General features: G+C 40.4%; 1 protein-coding gene across 4 annotated transcripts in view; it reads left to right on the forward strand.

Annotated features, from left to right (window-relative positions):
* Window positions 1-20252, forward strand: part of pan2 (poly(A) specific ribonuclease subunit PAN2) — a 242358-nt gene that overhangs the window by 142304 nt on the left and 79802 nt on the right. For all 4 annotated transcript variants that reach the window (XM_048523641.2, XM_048523639.2, XM_048523642.2 and 1 more), the window contains 6 exons: window positions 682-881; window positions 1425-1573; window positions 3967-4073; window positions 8028-8126; window positions 15521-15594; window positions 18413-18554. In XM_048523641.2, coding sequence (XP_048379598.1) covers window positions 682-881; window positions 1425-1573; window positions 3967-4073; window positions 8028-8126; window positions 15521-15594; window positions 18413-18554 — 771 coding nt within the window. The remainder of the gene's footprint in view (window positions 1-681; window positions 882-1424; window positions 1574-3966; window positions 4074-8027; window positions 8127-15520; window positions 15595-18412; window positions 18555-20252) is intronic.

The raw sequence follows: 20252 nt of genomic DNA on the forward strand, positions 1-20252 counted from the left end.
TTTCTGAGCAGTTTGTTTTGGAGAAACTTCTGCGTGGGCATTTTTTTTTGTAGTTGATGAATGACTGACTAAAACCAAAAAACATTTTGAAGTATGTTTAAATGATTAAGGAAGGCAATCTAGAAAATGCTTATAAATGCTCATTTTTGAGTTATGCTATCTCAGCTAATAAAAAAACATCATTAGTAGAAACGCACAAAGTAGCTAAAGATCAGGAAATATTTTCATTCCATCCTAGGTGATCCATTAATACAGAAACCTTCTATCATGGCATCCAACAGGCTTTTGAAAAATGTGTCAACTTACCCAGATTTAAACCCACTAGAAACTTGCAGAATCTTAAAGAGATTGGAAAGGTCCATATTTTGGGTGTAGACATCTCCGATTAGAAGCTAATTATTAGAGTTCAAAAAGGAAGGGGGAGGAAACAATTCTGCTTTCCAGCACTTGAAGCCTATTTCCCTTTATGTTACTATCATGGTTTACTTTGAAATAGAGATACTCACATGAAGTAAATGGTAATGGTGTTCTTTTTATGCTGTTGAAATTCAGATTGAGTACTTCTATATAGCCACCTATTTCTTTTGAAACTAGCAAGTTTGACTTGTAAGCTCCGAATGAATGAAAACTAGGAGAAAAGCAACATTCTGTTTCTCTTCTCTTTTTCCTTTACTCTGTTAGGCCAGCAATTTCCTTCGTGCTTTCCGAACTATTCCAGAAGCATCAGCTTTGGGATTGATCTTGGCTGATTCTGATGAAGCAACTGGGAAGGTGAATTTAGGCCGACTCATACAGAGCTGGAATCGGTTTATATTGACGCAACTACACCAAGAGACACAGGAGCAGGAGGGCCCACAGGCCTATCGAAGTGTCATGGGGAGGTAATGTAGACTTAAACTAGAACTTCTACAGATTTATTAATTCTGGTACAGAACAGGAAATATGCAATAATATGTGCTTTTAAAGGATAATCACATTCTAGAGGATCTTTGAGATTCTCCACAATTGTAACATTACAGAGCAGCAATTTCTGAACAAAAATGCTGTTTAATAATTTGTTTTGTCTAGTGGGCTGTTGATAGTTTCTGCGATAAATGGTATAGACTTTATACTTTGTAATGCAAGTGTCTCAGCATCAAAACATGACCTCTCTCCAGGTTTCATGCTCCTATTTCCATCCTTCATTCGCATGAGTTCTAAATCTCAGCCCCATTTTCTGTGTGTGTGTGTTTGTGTGTGTGTGTGTGTGTGTGTGTGTGGGTGGGGGGTGGGGGGGGGGGAAGGGGAGGGGTAGCGCGGCACATGGCTTTTACATGATTAATGGTTAAAGTAAACATGAGCCTAATTGCTATTTGTATGAAGTAGAATATATACCATACTATTTAAATGCAATATTCTAAAACATTATCACTTTTTAATTTCAGTACGTTTGGATCCTCTGGTGAATCTGTGATTGGGAAGCTGTTTGGTTGTGAAGTTGAGAACTGTAGTACTTGCCGCTGTGGAAAAGAAACTGTTCGCGTTTCTTCAAGTCTGCTTTTCACTTTACAGTATCCTGATATGAAAAATGCTGGTGAGTAATGCTTAGAGAATGATGGGTCTCACAAATTGCCTCATCTTTTCCTTGCAGTTCAGGATATCTTTATACTTTTGACACATTCAAGCACGATGTCTGGAGGATGATGGGCATTCTCAAAGCTTCATATTGATAAATCTGATCTTTAAAGGCATTTCTTGAAATGAGTTGGAATATATTTTGTAAGTAATACACAGCATTTTGCACTCTGCTGCACTCCCTTTATAGCTGCAAAGTTTGATTACTGTAATGGGACAAAAGCTTATTCCTATTGAGTTCTTTCTGACTTTGGATCATAGAGTAGTGCAGCTCTGTGGCAATTTGGCCCACATAGCTTCTATTAGGTTAATTTTCTCAATAGGCTAGTAACTACTTGTAAAATTTCCAAGTTCTCTTTAAGGGTGAAACATTAACAGTAAAATACTTGTACTATTCTTTGTACTTTGCTAAAGGGTGATATAAATTTTACAGGTGATATAATTAACCCTGAAGTGCAGTTGTCTCAAAATTATCTACTATCTGAAATATTTTGAAAAGTCTTAGATCATAGATCAGATCCGAGAATCCCTACAGTGTGGAAACAGGCCCTTCAGCCCAACAAGTCCATTGTTTGCACTTCTGTCACCTTGTCATATTTATAAATTCATAATGCCTATATTTATAATGAAAGGTCTGCATAAGAACTTAGCAAACTGTGATTATACTTTCCTATGTGTGGTCAGTTTAGTGTCTCAATTCAGAGTCTCCAAGCTTTTCAGCTTGTACTGTAGAGAAAATTCAAGGTACCAATAAACTCTGTCTCATTTCCAAATTGCCACATGCTTTGCTATTAAGCCACAAATAACCAGAAATCAAAGTATTACATTGAAATGGTAATGCATTATTTTAAGATGAGAGCTAAATTTCACGTATACTTACTGGTTTGGTTATCTCCTACTTCATCTGAAGATTGTCCTCCCATGTCTGCATTCTGGGAGATTATCTAATAATATGGTAGAAATTCCTTATTAGTCACTTGCTTTTTATAGTACTTTTGTTTTTGTTTTTTGATTTAACTCCCATTAAATTAGAATCAAAGAACTACAGAACATCTAAATCAGAGGCAAGGATAGTAGCCAGAAAACTATTGGAGAAACTATGAAGGGCAAGACTGTAAATTTGAGTTTGGTTTTTGAGTTAGTACCCTGAGAGTTTTCTGCATGTCTGAAGTTAATTTTTAACTTGTAAGTATTTCTGTTGTTATGGCAATTTCTTTTAAGCAGTTTTTGAGGCCTGTCTTTAGAGTGAACAGATTTATATGCACCACCAATGGATTTTATTTTTGTTTACCTTGGGATGTTTTGCAACACAGCAAGGTAAGTAAAAAGGCCTTGAGGCTTTTTAGAAAGTTGGAACTTCTTTAAAGAAGAGTAAGGTAGCACCCATATCTTTGGAGAGGGAGGCTTCTGGTATCACTTTTTGAATTTTGAGCAGTCCTGTCAAATTCTTGGACTAGAATGGCTGTGTAGATCGGTGCTCCTGAATAAGGGAGTATATACAGTGAGCTAGTTACATTAAAGTGAAGAGTGAGTGATAGTCCCAGACCAGAAGTGCTGTGATAAAATCCTGAAGCGGTTACTTAGAACTGAGTACATTTAAGTTCAGGCATATAGAACTTTTCACTGTGCTGCTAGATAGAGGGACTCCGGTGTGAGTATTGTACTAGTGGTACTTTGGGTACTGGACCAGAGGCATGTTTTGGGTACTGTACAAAAGCCATTTTTTCTTTTCAATTTATAGCAGAATGTTTTGCGATTATACTTTTGCTGTGTGTTTAAAACAGCTTTGATTTTGTATTATAAGTAGATGTTTTGGTTTATTCTATTTTATCTTCATTTCTTTTATTAGTCAACTTTTTGTTGTTGAAACATGATGTGCAGCATTGTGTGCTCATGTTTCGGTGAGAGACTACTTTGTTAATGCTAAAACAAATCAAAATTTGAGTTATCAAGCCAGATTCCTGTCTGGGATCTGACTTGTCTGGTAATATCATCAGCTTGGGATCATAACACGTGTGAGAATAACCAATTTTGAATGATCAGTCGAAGAACCTATCATTGGTCATTTTAAAAAGCACCAACCAAATCACTCAGTTTGAAACAAACTATTCCCTATGTTTTTGCTCTTCCTGAAAATTCTAATATCAGAAATAAGATTTTGAACAAGACAGAAATAGAAGATTATCTTCTGTAAAGAAGAAAGATAAAATCTAAAACAGGCAGGAGTTGGTATTGTGAGAAGTTAAATCTGTCTTCTTTGTCTGTTCTGAGTTCAAAGCTGCTTGAAAAATTATAAATTGATTGACCTCAATCTTGGACTGAATAAACTCATGAAATGCGTTTTGACTTTAGACAAAAGTATTCGACAGTATGAGTTTGCTGAAGTACTGAAGCGAAGTATTTGCCTTGAACAGAATACCCAGGCCTGGTGCGAAAACTGTGAGAAATACCAACCTACGGTTAGTATGTTTTGTATTCATTTTATTAATAGGATGCTAAATATGGAGGAGATAAAAGTAACACGACAAATAGTTATTGTGAACGAATCAGTTCATTGCATTCAAATGTGTATGAAGAGAAGTTTTATGATGAAATAGAACTACTGATGAAAGTGTATGTCTGAATTATGTCTGAAAGCATTTAACATTTGGACTGAGGGAAGTTTACAGCTGGTGAGGCCTTGGTTTATTCACCAGGAGCTGTGATTTAAGTGAAAATTACACCATGACTGATGTAATGTGTCACGTGTAATGAATACTGGACCAAATTGGAAGAGAGTAACTTGATGAACAGGAGCAGACTATGGTGTGAAAAAAATCAAAGAAATTTTCAGAGATAATGGGAACCGCAGATGCTGGAGAATCCAAGATAATAAAATGTGAGGTTGGATGAACACAGCAGGCCAAGCAGCATCTCAGGAGCACAAAAGCTGACGTTTCGGGCCTAGACCCTTCTTCAGAAATTTTCAGGCAGTTTATCTAATTACTTTTAGAATATCTTAACTATACTGTGTTTGCATAATGAAATAATATTGTACGTAGAATCATAGAACAGTTACAGCACAAAAGAGAGCGATTTGGCCTGAGCTGTCTGTACTCGGCTTCTGAAGAATCAAGTCACCTTGTGTTAGCCCCATGCTGCCTTCCAATATCCCTGAACATTCTTCCTTTTCAGCCATGTGTTCCACAGTGTAATGGTAAGTACTTTGGACTCTAAATCCAGCAACCCGAGTTCAAATTTCAATGAAGTCCAAATTGAGGAAAGATTTGCAGGGCTATGGGAAAAGACAAGGGAGTAGCAGCAGTCTAGCCTCAAGGATCATATGCCATCTATCTTACCTGACACTGCAAGCTTAGTAAAACAAATTATTTTGAATGCTGGAGATCTGAAACACAACCAGAAATTCAGCAGGTCAGGCAGCATCTCTGGGGGAAGAAAAGCAGAGTTAACATTTTGCTTCTCGTGACTCTATTAGAACTGTTAGCAGTTTGGAAAAGGTGGTATGAATGTTGAAGCCAAAGCTAGGTGGCGGGGGGGGAGAAGAGGTGAGCAGATAGGTGAAGATGGAGCCCAGAGAAAGAGAGATGTGAAAGGGGTAGGTAAACAAGGAGATTATAAATAGCAAGCCAGGAGAGAAAAAAATTGCTGATTAAGTGATAATAAGAGCTAAGAGTAGGAGAAAATGGGTGAGCAGTGCTGAATATGCTGTGATAACGGGCCTAGGAGTATGTGAGAGTGGGTGACTGCGCTAAAAGCAGTCCATGTCATAACAGGACTGGGTGTGGGGTGGATAAAAATTATGAAAGGATAGAATCAGACTGTAAAGTTATTGAACTCGATGTTGAGTCCGAGAGGCTGCACGGTCCTCAAGCATAAAATGAAATGCTGTTCTCCCAGCCTGCGCTGAGGCTTTCTGGAATAGTGCAGCAGGCCTGCAACAAAAATATTGGCCTGGGGGCATTGTGATGTGTTGAAGTGGCACGTAACTGGAAGCTCTGGTCATTTTTGCAGACAAAATGCAGGTGTTCTCTTCCTATCTCCCTGGGCCATGACCCCACCTTTGAGCATTAGGCCATTGTGGCCACAACTGTCACCAATCTCTTCTCATCTGGGATCTCCCCATGCCAGCCTCCCAGTTCTTAGTCCCCCAACCACTTCTACCTTCTCCCCAAAACCCACAGACAGGATTGCCTGGGCAGACCCATTGTTTCTGCCTGTTCCTGCCCCACAACTTATTTCTCCTACTTTGACTCTATTTTTCTCCCCCTATCTAGTCCCTCCCCACTTATATATGTGATTCTTCTGACACTTTCTGTCAATTTCAAAAGTTCTAGTTTGTGGTCAGCAGTCACCTCCTCTTCAGCATGGATGTGTAATCCCTCTACACATCCATCGCCCTTCAGGATGGTCTTAGGGCTTTCCACTTCTTCCTGGGAAGAAGGCCTGAATCGTCCCCAACACCACTCTTCACCTTCCTGGTCAAGCTTGCCCTCACTTTGGGCAACTTCTCCCTTAAAGCCTCTCATTTTTTTCATGTCAAAGGTGTGAATGTTTGTACCTGCGTTGTCCCCAGTAATGCCTGTCTCTTTGTGGGGTACAGGGAACATCTATCTTATTCTCCCAGTTTCTGTACCTCTATTGCATCTGTTTTGACGATGCCACTTCCCACAAGGGCCCTCCAAAATGTCCACCTTTTTCCTCAACCGAGGATTCCCTGCTACTCTGGTTGACTGGGCCCTTAGCCCTGTTCAACACATCTCCCACACTTCTGCTCTCACCCTTTCCAACCACCCCCCCCCCCCCCCCATAACAACGATAAGGTCCTTGGTTCCTCGCTTAGCACCCCATCAGCCTCCTCATCCAAAGGATTGTAAGATGTCACTTCTGTTACCTCCAACGAGATGCTATGATTAGACACACATTCCTGTCCCCTCCCTTTTCAGCATCCACACAGACTGTTCCCTCTGGGACAATCTGGTTCACTCCTCCTTTCCTAACATAATCTCATACCCCTACGACACCTTCCCATGCAATCGTAGAAGGTGTAATACCTGTCTGTTTACCTCCTCCTCCATTGGTCCCGCATACCTTCCAGTTGAACCAGTGATTTACCTCTTACTTCACGTTCAGTCTAGTGTACTGTGTTCTCTGTTCACAATGTGGTCTGCTGTCATCTCATTATCTGCTTGGGGACTGTGCATCCTCTAGGTCTCAACATCAAGTTCAATGGCTTCAGAGCCTGATTCTGTCCTTCCATGATTTTACCCACCCAGTACCCAAGTATGTTATGACATTGGGCCACTGTGCTAAAAGTAACCCTTCTCATGTACTCCTAGGCCCATTGCCAATGATATTGGTTGTATCCAGCAGAGCTCACTCATTTTCTCCTACTCTTAGCTCTTGCTATCACTTCTTCAGCTTTTTTTTCCTGTCCTGACCTGCTATCCATTATCTCCTTGTTTACCTACGCCTTTCATATCTATCTTTCTCTGGGCTCCATCTCCAGCTATCTGCCCTCTACTTCTTCCCCTGCCACCCCAACTTCAGTTTCACCATCAATACCACCTTTTCCTCGCTGCTAACAGTTCTGATGAAGAGTTAACAGATGCAAAAGGTTAACTGTGCTTTTTTCCCCACAGGTGCTGCCAGACCACCTGAGTTTCTCCAGAAATTTATGCTTTTACTTCAAGTTTAGTCTTGTGGATGTGTTCTGTTGTCAGAGATGCCATCCTTTGTGTAAGATGTTGAAGTGAAGTCCTATTTGCCTGTTCCACTGCTTGCACTGCAACTGGTGAAAATGTGTCAATTGGATTCTGTTAGCCGAGAAGTACAGGAAATGTGGACTTCTGGATAATGTAGCTAATGGAAAGATTTTGATGCATTTAGTTTGGATTCCTATTGTAGGAATTAAAACAAAGCTGTGTACATTCAGCATTGAGGAATAAAGATTCTTTACTTTTGAAAGTCCACATTGCTTGATTGATTACTTCAGTTTACAACTTTGTCAAGACGTCTGAGTGTACATTTTATATTTAAATATAGCGGGAACATTGTAGCCTGTCTACAGAAAATAACAATTGGTTCCAAAAATTTCTAAAAACAAGCTTGTCTTATTTGCTTGCAATGCTATGAAGTAACAGGGTGTAGCCTACAATTACACTCATGGGATGCTTGTGGTTTTTCAACCAAGTCGAACCTATTGTATACATTTGTGGCATTTTCTCAAATAAGTTGTGTGCACTGTTACAAATCAACCTATTACATTTTCAGAAATACAAACAGAAAATGCTGAAAATATTCAGCAGTTCTGTCAGCATCTGTGGAGAGAATGACAGAGTTTACTTTTAGTATGTTGACCTTTCATCAGAACTGAATGAAAGTTCATGCTGATTGGACATTGTATTCTGTTCCAGGTTCAAACCAGAAATATTCGATGCTTACCTGATGTTCTTGTTATTAACTGTGAAGTGAACAGCAGAAAGGAAGCTGAATTCTGGAAATGCCAAGCTGAGGTCTGTAAAGAGGAATCAATTGTTGTCACTTCAAAATGTCATACTTTAAACATGTCCCAGTATAACTTTGTGTTTACTTCCATCTTTTCCAGATTTGGGTATTGAGTTCTCTCTTTTAAGGAGTTTCTGAAAGTAAACAAAACAAAAATTTTGAAAAAATACAAAAATAATAATGTGCATTTATCTCGTACCTTGCCTTATGGTGTTCAAAATGCTTTACAACCAGTTTGGTGATGAGGAAAGGGCATGACTCCAACATTATCTCTGGTTGAAGAGAATGCCACTACTGGCAAACTTAGAGCATCTCTTTAGTGGCTAGTGACGGTAGATGTTTGACAGCAGCTTTCCTGTTAGAATGAAATGTGATGCTGTGGTAAGTTTTTGAACAAAGACTGGCACTGTCCCACAGAAAAGGAAGAAACAAAGGATGGCTCATTCTTAGACTACATTGTTGCATCTCCAGCTGGCCAATTCAAAACAGTATACTGAATGCTTCAGAGCTGATTGTCTGGCTTAAGAGAAAGCTAAGAAAAGCTGAGCAAAATAAAGTAACCTTTTTGAAGTTTCCTTCCAAAAGGACAGCAAATCAATAAAACTAATCAATATCACATGCACTAGTTGAAAAGCAAGGGAATTTCTTTTAATACTCATACCATGCTGATGACTAGCCTAAAGCAATGAATTATTTACGAATTTAATTGCTGACCTTTTACTTCGGCTGTAACTCTTTACCCCACATCCCATCGTAAACTTTTATCAACATCACCTTTGTGTTTATAGGTCTAACTTACAGCAGTATATCTTGTATTGGACAGTACGTTGTTGCTCTCCTGAATCCAAGAAGGATAGTCCTGTGAGGTACTAGGTTCATTTCAATCATGGCCATTCGCAAATATAATACCTGGTCCTGGCATATAGACCTTGCATTATCCGAGTGAATTATTGTAGTAATCTCATGATGTTGTACCTGGTCCTGGCATATAGACCTTGCATTATCCGAGTGAATTATTGTAGTAATCTCATGATGTTGTAAGGACTGGAGATATTTTACATATTTTATAAACAGCCTGTTCAGAGAAGCTATGACACGCATTTGGAGCAAATGGGACATGATCCCAGACCTTATGACTTAAGAACATCACCACTGCATCACAAGAACCCCGTCCTGGACATACCTTAGATATTTACAAAATAATCTGTTCAGAGATGTTACTACCCATCATAGGAGCAGGTAGGACATGAACCTGGCCTTCTGGCACAGAGGTAAGGGCATGTATTATGCAACAAGACTCCAACCGAGACATGCATTAGATATTTTCTAATCAACCTGTTCAGAGATGTTATTATATTCTTCTGTGGTAGGTGGGACTTGAGCCTGGGCCTCCTGGACATATCTCAGATAGTTTTAATCAACATGTTCAGTTCTGTTATTACACCCCTCTATAGCAGGTGGAACTTGAACCTGGGCCTTCTGGCCTAGGAATAGGGACACTACCACTGCACCGCCAGACCTCCCCTGAACATAGTGTAGATTGTATTTAACCAAACTGCTCATATATGTATTACACATCTCCGGAGCAGGTGGGACGTGAAACCTTGGCTCAGGGGTAGGGACATTGCCACTGCAGAACAAGAGTTCTCCCTGAACGTTTTTTTAAAATCTAACTATTTTTCTAATCAACCTGCTCAGAGATATTATTGCACACTTCTGGAGTAGGAACAGACGTAGACAACACAGCCTCTAAAGCCTCTTGATCCATTCAATTAGATCATGCCCAATCTATAACGTAAAAACTCCAACAACAAATTCATTAGAACTATCTTCACCACACGTGTATTAAGAATGTGGAATTCACTACCGTTGGTAGTGGTTGAAGTGAACAGTAGAGATGCATTTAAGGGGAAACTAGACAAGAGTATGAAGGAGAAAGGAATAGATGGTTACCATGGTATATTTAGATGATAAAGATGAGAGGAAGCTTAAGTGCAGAAAAAACTGGTTGTGTTGAATGACCTGTTTCTATGCTGTATGTGCTATACTATTTCAATTGTCTTGGCATCCACTGTCTTGGGAAGAGAATACCTATTCTTGCAATCCTTTGTGCAATAAAGTGCTTCTCTATTTCATGGCAAAACAGCCTAACTGTAACTGAAGACAATGCCCCCCCTTGTTCGAGGTTACGTCAGGCAAGGAAATAATTTATATAAAAACAGAATACTGCAGATGTTGGAAATCTGAAACAGACACAGCAAATGCTCAAGAAACTCAGCAGGTCTGGCAGCATCTGCGGAGAGAGAAACAGTAACCATTTTGAGTACTGTATAACTCTTTAAAGGAAATAGTTTACCTGGGAGTACTTATTGTATCAAATCTCTTGATTTTAAATGCATTGATTAGATCATTGCTCATCCTTCTATAATCAAGTAATTATAGATGTATTTTAATCAACCTGTTCGGAGATGTTATGACACACCTCTGAAGCAGGTAGGACTTGAACCCATGCCTGCTTGCTCAAAATAATTATATGCTCAGTTGAAGCAACTTGTTTTTGAGAAGATGTGTAGCTCGGGTTGTAGACTTGCTCGTCGTGCCGGTGTGTTTGATTGCAGACGTTTTGTCACCGTGCTAGGTAACACTGTCATTGCGTCTCCAGTGAAACGGTGTCTTGTCCCGTTTTGTTGTTTATCTGCCTCAGTTTGCTAGGGTGGTTGGCATTACTTCCAGTTCTGTTTTTCAGTGGTTTGTATATTGGGTCCAGTTCAATGTGTTTGTGGATGGAGTTCCAGTTGGAATGCCAGGTTTCCAGGAATTCCCCGACACGTCTCTGTTTGGCTCGTGCCATTATGGATGAGTTGTTCCAGTCGAATTCGTGTCTTCCTTTATCCGTGTGTTTTGAGACCAGTGAGAAGTGGTCATGTCTCTCGGTAGCCATTTGGTGTTTGTGTACCCTTATTGTCCAATTTCTTCCGGTTTGGCCTGTGTAATGTTTCTCACAGCGTATAGTACTGACGAACATAAGGGATCCCATACCCACAATCAATAAAACTAACCTAATATATAAAATACCATGCAAGGACTGTGAGAATCATTATATAGGCAAAACTGGAAGAAATTGGGCCATAAGGATACACGAACACCAACTGGCCACCGAGAGACACGACCAATTCTCACTGGTCTCAATGCACACAGACAAAGGACATGAATTTGACTGGGACACCATATCCATAATAGCATGAGCCAAACAGAGACATGCCAGGGAATTCCTGGAGGCCTGGTATTCTAACTGGAAGTCCATCAACAAACACATTGAACTGGACCCGACATACAAACCACTGAAAAGAACACATAGAACATAGAACAGTACAGCACAGAACAGGCCCTTCAGCCCACGACGTTGTGCTGACCATTGATCCTCATGTATGCACCCTCAAATTTCTGTGACCATATGCATGTCCAGCAGTCTCTTAAATGTCCCCAATGATCTTGCTTCCACAACTGCTGCTGGCAACGCATTCCATGCTCTCACAACTCTCTGTGTAAAGAACCCACCTCTGACATCCCCTCTATACTTTCCTCCAACCAGCTTAAAACTATGACCCCTCGTGCTAGCCATTTCTGCCCTGGGAAATAGTCTCTGGCTATCAACTCTATCTATGCCTCTCATTATCTTGTACACCTCAATTAGGTCCCCTCTCCTCCTCCTTTTCTCCAATGAAAAAAGTCCGAGCTCAGTCAACCTCTCTTCATAAGACAAGCCCTCCAGTCCAGGCAGCATCCTGGTAAACCTCCTCTGAACCTTCTCCAAAGCATCCACATCTTTCCTATAATAGGGCGACCAGAACTGGACGCAGTATTCCAAGTGCGGTCTAACCAAAGTTTTATAGAGCTGCAACAAGATCTCACGACTCTTAAACTCAATCCCCCTGCTAATGAAAGCCAAAACACCATGTGCTTTCTAAACAACCTTGTCCACTTGGGTGGCCATTTTAAGGGATCTATGTATCTGCACACCAAGATCCCTCTGTTCCTCCACACTGCCAAGAATCCTATCCTTAATCCTGTACTCAGCTTTCAAATTCGACCTTCCAAAATGCATCACCTTGTATTTATCCAGGTTGAACTCCATCTGCCACCTCTCAGCCCATCTCTGCATCCTGTCAATGTCCCGCTGCAGCCTACAACAGCCCTCTATACTGTCAACGACACCTCCAACCTTCGTGTCGTCTGCAAACTTGCTGACCCATCCTTCAATCCTCTCATCCAAGTCATTAATAAAAATTACAAACAGTAGAGGCCCAAGGACAGAGCCCTGTGGAACACCACTCACCACTGACTTCCAGGCAGAATATTTTCCTTCTACTACCACTCGCTGTCTTCTGTTGGCTAACCAATTCTGTATCCAGACAGCTAAGTTCCCCTGTATCCTATTCCTCCTGACCTTCTGAATGAGCCTACCATGGGGAACCTTATCAAATGCCTTGCTGAAGTCCATATACACCACATCCACAGCTCGACCCTCATCAACTTTTCTAGTCACATCCTCAAAGAACTCGATAAGGTTTGTGAGGCATGACCTGCCCCTCACAAAGCCGTGTTGACTGCATTTAATCAAGCCATCCTCTTCCAGATGGTCATAAATCCTATCCCTCAGAATCCTTTCTAACACCTTGCAGGCGACAGACGTGAGACTTAGTGGTCTGTAATTGCTGGGGATTTCCCTATTTCCTTTCTTGGAGAGAGGAATTACATTTGCCTCTCTCCAGTCCTCAGGTACGACTCCAGTGGAGAGCGAGGATGCAAAGATCTTCGCAAGTGGCGAAGCAGTTGCATTTCTCGTTTCCCAAAGCAGCCAAGGACAAATCTGGTCCGGGCCTGGCGACTTGTCAATCTTAGTGTTTGACAAATTTTCAGCACATCAGCTTCCTCTATCTCTATCCATTCGAGCATGCACACCTGCTCTTCAAAGGTTTCATTCACTACAAAGTTCGTTTCTTTCGTAGAGACAGAAGCAGAAAACTCATTTAGGGCTGCCCCTACCTCCTCAGACTCCACACACAAGTTCCCTATGCTATCCCTGATCGGCCCTACTCTTTCTTTGACCATTCTCTTATTCCTCACATAAGTGTAAAATGCCTTTGTGTTCTCCCTAATCCGTTCTGCAAAGCCTTTCTCGTGCCCCCCCCGGCTCTCCTCAGACCATTTTTGAGCTCCTTCCTCACCTGCCTGTAATCCTGTAGAGCTGAGCTTGACCCTAGCTTCCTCCACCTTATGTAAACTACCTTCTTCCTTTTGACGAGAAGCTCCACCGCTCTCGTCATCCAAGGTTCCTTTATCTTACCCCTTCTTGCCTGTCTCAGAGGGACATATTTATTCATCACTCGCAACAACTGTCCCTTAAACAGTCTCCACATGTTTATAGTGCCTTTACCATGGAACAATTGCTCCCAGTCCATGCTTCCTAACTCATGTCTAATCGCATCATAGTTTCCTCTTCCCCAATTAAATATCCTCCCATTTTGCCTAATCCTCTCCTTCTCCATAGCTATGTAGAATGTGAGGCAGTTATGGTCACTATCACCAAAATGCTCTCCCACCACAAGATCTGATACCTGCCCCGGCTCGTTTCTGAGCACCAAGTCTAGAATGGCCACTCTCCTCGTCGGCCTGTCAACGTACTGCGTTAGGAAACCCTCCTGAACACACCTTACAAAAACAGCTCCATTCAAATCTTCTGCTCGAAGCAGGTTCCAATCAATATTAGGAAAGTTAAAGTCACCCATTACAACAACCCTACAACGTCCACACTTTTCCAAAATCTGCCGACATATGCTTTCTTCAATCTCCCTGCTGCAATTGGGGGGCCTGTAGTAAACCCCTAACGAGGTGACTACTCCCTTGCTGTTCCTAATTTCCACCCACACTGACTCAGTAGGCAGATCTTCCTCGACAATGGAAGCTTCTGTAGCTGTGATACCCTCTCTGATTAGTAATGCTACACCCCCTCCTCTTTTTCCCCCCTCCCTATTCTTTTCAAATGCTGTAAACCCTGGAACATCCAGCAACCATTCCTGCCCCTGAGAAATCCATGTCTCTGTTATGGCCACAACATCATAAAAGAAGAACTGGAAGTAATGCCAACCACCCCAGCAAAGAGAGGGATATGAATAACAAGCAGGATAGAACATCAACACTTCACCAGAGGCGCACTGAAGATGTTACCTGGCAGGGTGACGAAATGTCTGCAATCAAACACGCTGGCTCAGTGAGCAAGTATGTAACCTGAAGCAATTTGCTCTTACTATTTAACCTTCTGAGTGCTATTCCTTTGATTCTACACCATTACCATTCCCAGTCCAATATATAGATAGTAGGAACTGCAGATGCTGGACAATCTGAGATAACAAGGTGTAGAGCTGGATGAACACAGCAGGCCAAGCAGCACCATAGGATCAGGAAAGCTGACATTTCGGGCCTAGACCCTTCTCCAGCTTTCCTGATCCTATGATGCTGCTTGGCCTGTTGTATTCATCCAGCTCTACACCTTGTTATTCCAGTCCAATATATCTTAGGTTTAGCAATGAACCTGAGCTGCATTGCACAGACCAGGAAGGTTCTAGATTTGATTTGTTTTTGTTTTCTTTATTCATTCAGGGGATGAGGGTGTCACTGGTTAGGCCAGCATTTATTGCCTATCCCCAATTGCCCAGAGGGCAGCTATGAGTCAGTCACATTGCTGCAGGTCTGGAGTCACATGTAGGCCAGACCAGGTAAGGATTGCAGTTTCCTTCCCTAAAGGACATTAGTGAACCAGATGGGTTTTTTTGACAATTGGCAATGGATTCATGGTTATCACTAGACTCTGAATTGTCATCATTAGACTCTTAATTCTAGATATTTATTGCATTCAAATATCACCATCTGCAATGGCAAAATTCGAACCCAGGTCCTCACAGCATTATCTGGGTCTCTGGATTAGCAGTCCAGCGATAATACCACTAGGGCACTCCCCTGCTAGTTTGCCCTAACCAGGAAGCAGTAGAGGTACTACATGTTGTTTCTGCTGCCTACCCTGGCTTACAGGTACCATTGACTAAGTGTCCCATTCTGGATCACTAAGCAGAAAGTACATGTGAATGGCTGTCAGGTAAGAATGGGATTGAAGTCTTCAGCGATGTTCTTCATGTACCAACAGGGTAAGGCTTGGTTAAGATGCTTTCTGTGCCTAAATGACATGCTAACTCTCTATAGAAGCACATGAATAGTGGCCTATTAAATACAATACTCTGCATATGTCACCATTTTCAGAAGAGGTAAAAACTGAAGATGGGGCAGTTTAAGTACAGTTCTTTGCTAATGGCTTAAAGTGCTAGTGATGTGCTTTATTTTGTGACAGTATGAATTACACAACAAGATGAGAAAGGAAGATTTGGAAGCAATGAAAATGAAAGAAAATAACCCAACAGAATGGTAGGTGTGCTTCTCTTAGTCCATTTTCTTCCAGTGTGATTGATGAGCTTGCTTGTTATGTGGCGCAGTTCAAATTCTTCTATTCACTGATATTGGGAAAATTGTACCTGTGCTCGTTATTTTTTTGGTAATTCATGGTTTGTGGTGCATCAACAATAAGACCAGTATATATTGCCCATCTCAAATTATCCTTGAGAAGGTGGTGGCAAGCTGCTGCCTTGAGTGGTTTGCTAGGCTATTTCAGAGCCTAGTTTTTTTAAAAAAAACACATTGCTGTGAGTCTTGAATCTTGTTTCTTTTTTCCAAAAATGTATTTTATTCATACAGTACTTAAAAAGCACATTCCAAAACATTTCAAATTGGATCTCATGGAAAGTGCAATAATGTTTGTTTCTTTTACTCCATAGGGCAGCTTTTTAAACTCTGAGGTCCCTCAGTATAATTGCAATAATTATGATATTTACTGTGTATGTTCAGTTTCAAGCGTACAACTTGAAAGGTTAACAAAGTTACTAGCTCCTCAGTAGACTGCCTGAATAGCCTTAGATATAGACTTTCCACATTGTGTCTTTTGACAGCTGCCCCCAAGCTTTAGGACATGCCTCAGCACAAGCCTGGACCTTGAAATGTGCCAGTCTACACACTCAACATTCTTTGCTTTGGAAGACTGATGAGCTTTGAGCAGCCCAAAGAGCATGTTTCACAGAGTTGCTGATCCTCCATCAACAGTTGATGTTTGTCACAATGTGTCCCCTTCGGAATAGCCTATAGAGCATATAATCCTGCACTCTTGAACTGCTCAAGCCTCGAAAAAAAAAACACTGCATCTCTTTCTAGACCTTCTTTGCAAAAGCAATGTACCAGAAGGAGGTGTGAAACTGTCCCTTCTGTACTGCATTTGCTTCAAGGACCCATGTGGTAGTGCTGAGACTACAGGTCTGCATGAAAGATCTGTTGGGATGAAGAGACCAGATGCAGGCCAGACTGGGTAAACGCTGTGGGCTTCCTTTTCTAAAGAACATAAGTGAATTGGATGGGTTTTTGCAATATCTGGTAGCGTCCTGGTCAATAATATTAGACTAGCTTTTTATTCCAGATTTATTTAATTAACTGAATTTAAGTTTCTGCGTTCCCATGGTGTGGGATTTCAACTTATGTCTGGTACACCAGTCCAGACTTCTGGATTACTAGTTTAGTGACAAAATTGCTGTTGTCTCCCCAAAGGACTAACTGACAAATACTATCTACTCTTTGGTCCCTTACCTGCCTGTAACTAATTGTTTTTTGTCCCCAAAATCTATCTTATAATAGAGCTTGTTAGACCTTACAGAAGTCAAAAACTGTACACAAAGGCTTTTAGAAGTTTAAATCTAAGTAGTAGATAGGAAATATTTAATAAAATAGTAACAGTATTGCCATCAAAAATTCTAGTAAATCATGTTTGAGGAGCATTGTTTATGTAGGATCTATGGCACTGAAACAAGTTATTCTGCCCAACAAGTCCTTGCTCAGTGTTTATGTTCCACTTGAGTGTTCTTCCATCTTTTCTCATCTCAATCTACCAGTGTAATCATCTGTTTTTTTCTCCCTGATATGCTTGACTATCTTGCCCTTAAATGCATCAGTAATATTCTCTTTAACCACTCCCTGTTGGAATGAGTTCTATGTTCTTACCATTCTCCTGTAATTTGTTGCCGTCCTCAACATTGACTGTTCTGCTATCAATCCGGTGTCACCTCAAATTTGGAAATTGGATTTTTAATTGTTAATGCAAACTGTAAACAACTATGATCTCAGCATTGTTGAACATCTAAGGTTTTGGAGTATATTTGTAGCTTGGGTTGTGGGTGTTGAGGTTGGTTGGCTTGTCGAGTTGATTTGTTGTTCCGCAGACGTTTCGTTACTGTGCTTGGTGACATCCTCGTGCTATTAATAAACACATTGAACTCAACATTCTACTCTGGAGGAAACCCAGAAGTGTGGCAATCCATTGCAATGGACCACAGAGTTTAAAATCCAGGCGGGAAGACACACCGACACTTCATCAGAGGCTGCACTGAGGATATTACCAAGCACGGTGATGAAACGTCAGCAGAACAACAAACCAGCTCATCGAGCCAACCAGCCTCAACATTGTTGAACATCACTTCCACCTTCTGCTACTCTGATAACGCAGCCTTATGCAATTCGTTTTAATTGCCTGGAGATCAGCTGCAACAGCAAATCATTGTTTGATGTTCTTGTTGTCACTTTGCTCCAAAGAGCATAGTTCTTTTAGAATAAAACCAGCCAGCAATTCTGTATAGAACTGAGAACTTCTGAGCAAGACCAGCCATTCTTGGGGGGGAAAGAAAACAGAAAATTCATGTAGCTCCTACATCAGAGTGAAGTTTAGAGGAAAAACAATGCCACTTTCATTTACCATCCCATACAAAGTTGTGTCAACCTCTATTTACCAAGTAGGCCACCTTTCTCAAAAAGAAAGAAAGATTGCTACTTTTCCAACTATTATTCTATCTGAAACCACTTGTAACTATGTCATAACTAAATAACCCTTAGGTACCTTTACCTTTATGTTATTTATATCATTTGCAAAACTGACAAAAGGCGTTCCCTCTCATTCCACGTATTTAGTGCTGTTATCTCATGTGTTCCCTGGGATGATTCATCTCTGCTGAATTTTCTCTATTTAATTTCAAAGGGTTTTCCAAAATATTCCAGCACCTAAATGAATAAAAACTGCCCAGTTTCTACCTAACTGTTAGAAAATGGTGATATAAAGTTCCATTTACAACCAGAGGCATTAATTTTTTTTCAGGGAAGCACTTTGTAATGCAGAAGGACTGAGCTTCTATACATCAATTGAGGAACTAAAAAATATATGGATCCCATGTTCTATCAAGATGAAGCTCACTAAAAATAAAGAGCTAGAAGTTACAAACTGGACCGAAAGTGAAGGCGTATGTAACTATTTCTGACTTTTGATTTGTTGATGTTTGTTTCCAAACCTTAAGTTATTGATTCTGATGTATAAGTTCCTTTCTTAATTGTAAAATGAGGGTGAGCTCCTGTATGTGTTTTAATTGCCACTTAGAGTAGCTTGAGTTTAAAAGTGGAAATTATGATCCCAGCTGATCATGCTACAAGGTAAGTCAGCTCCTAGAATGAAATCTGGCTCAATAGATCATATGTGTATTTTTTTCTTTTTTACTTAATTATTGAACATGGTGGCTAGTCACTGAGACATAGCCACACAAGATTGCAGATTTTCTTTAACAGATATGACAGACTGATTTCAAAACACAGCAACACAACATTTCAGCTTCTTCCCGGACAGTGTCTGCTGCAGAGTCTTGAGTCCAGATGAATTACTTCACCTAGTTCAATTCTTTAAGGTTCTACTTAACTGACTCTTAACAGTTTCCTTGCTTTGGACTGAGGACAGTTCACTGGTCCTTTCCAAATCTGCTGTCATAAACTTTTCACAAATCTGAGAGCCTAAACTTACTTCTGATGACCTGCAGATTTCTAACCAAACTGTCCTCATTTAGAAATTTCACACACTAAACTTTCCTGCCGAGGTGATTTTGTTCCCTGAGCTGCCCTGAATTCTCCTCCTCAAAGAGAAAATAGACTTCTTTCAAACTTATTGGATGTCTTCTGAATTGAACTGAAAAATCTTGGTTCTGAGCAGAATTTAAAAGAAAATTTGCTCAGCTTAAGTTCTTCTGAACTGAAAACAAAGCCAATGGCCTTATATATTTATCGACATGAGCCCAGCAATATAGACATCTTTCCATTAACAAAAATGCTGGATTTAGCCTTTGTTCCAGGTGGACATTTTAACCTTGTCTCTGAGCTTTTTCTCTTCTCAGAAGTAACCAGTGCTGATCACCTATTTTGAAATCAAAACTTGAAAAATGATATCAATATCATTAAATTATATACCTTTCATCACAAGGTAGATTATGTGCACATATTTTCTGAAAGGGAGGCAGTAACTTTTCCAAAACCTAGGAAATATATGAATATTTGAGAGCCACAAAATGGAGTAAGATTGTTTCAACAGAAATCATCTCAGAAAATCACTTTTGCAGTTCATGTTCTGGTTTTTTTTTTCTAATTACAGAAATGTCTCCAGAGTTTTTTCTTTTAACTTTTATAATACTGTACGTATGAACAAGAATAGGCCATTGAGCCCCTCGAGTCTCTTCTGCCATTAAGTGAGATCATGGCTGATCTGTGGCATAACTCCATATCCCTTAATATTTTTTGGCCCATATCCCTTAATATCTTTGCTTAACAGAAATTTATCTGCCTCAGATTTAAAACTAACAACTGATCTAGCATCAACTACGGTTTGTGGAAGAGACTTCCAAACTTCTACTGTATGTAAAAGTGCTCCCTAATATTTGGACAATGCACTCTAGCTCTAGAATCCCCAACCAATCTAAATAGTTTATCTTTATCTATCCTGTCTTTTACTGATAATGTCTTGAAGACATAAATTAGATCACCCCTCAACCATCTAAATTGTAGAGAAAAAAGGTCTAATTTGTATAAACTGTCCATCAACTTCACCCCTGAAGTCCAGGTATCAATTTTGTAAACCGATATTGTACTCTCTCCAAGGCCAGTATATCCTTCCTAAGGTGTGT

This window comes from Stegostoma tigrinum, chromosome X, assembly GCF_030684315.1.
Source record: "Stegostoma tigrinum isolate sSteTig4 chromosome X, sSteTig4.hap1, whole genome shotgun sequence".
In the NCBI taxonomy this organism is placed as follows: domain Eukaryota; kingdom Metazoa; phylum Chordata; class Chondrichthyes; order Orectolobiformes; family Stegostomatidae; genus Stegostoma; species Stegostoma tigrinum.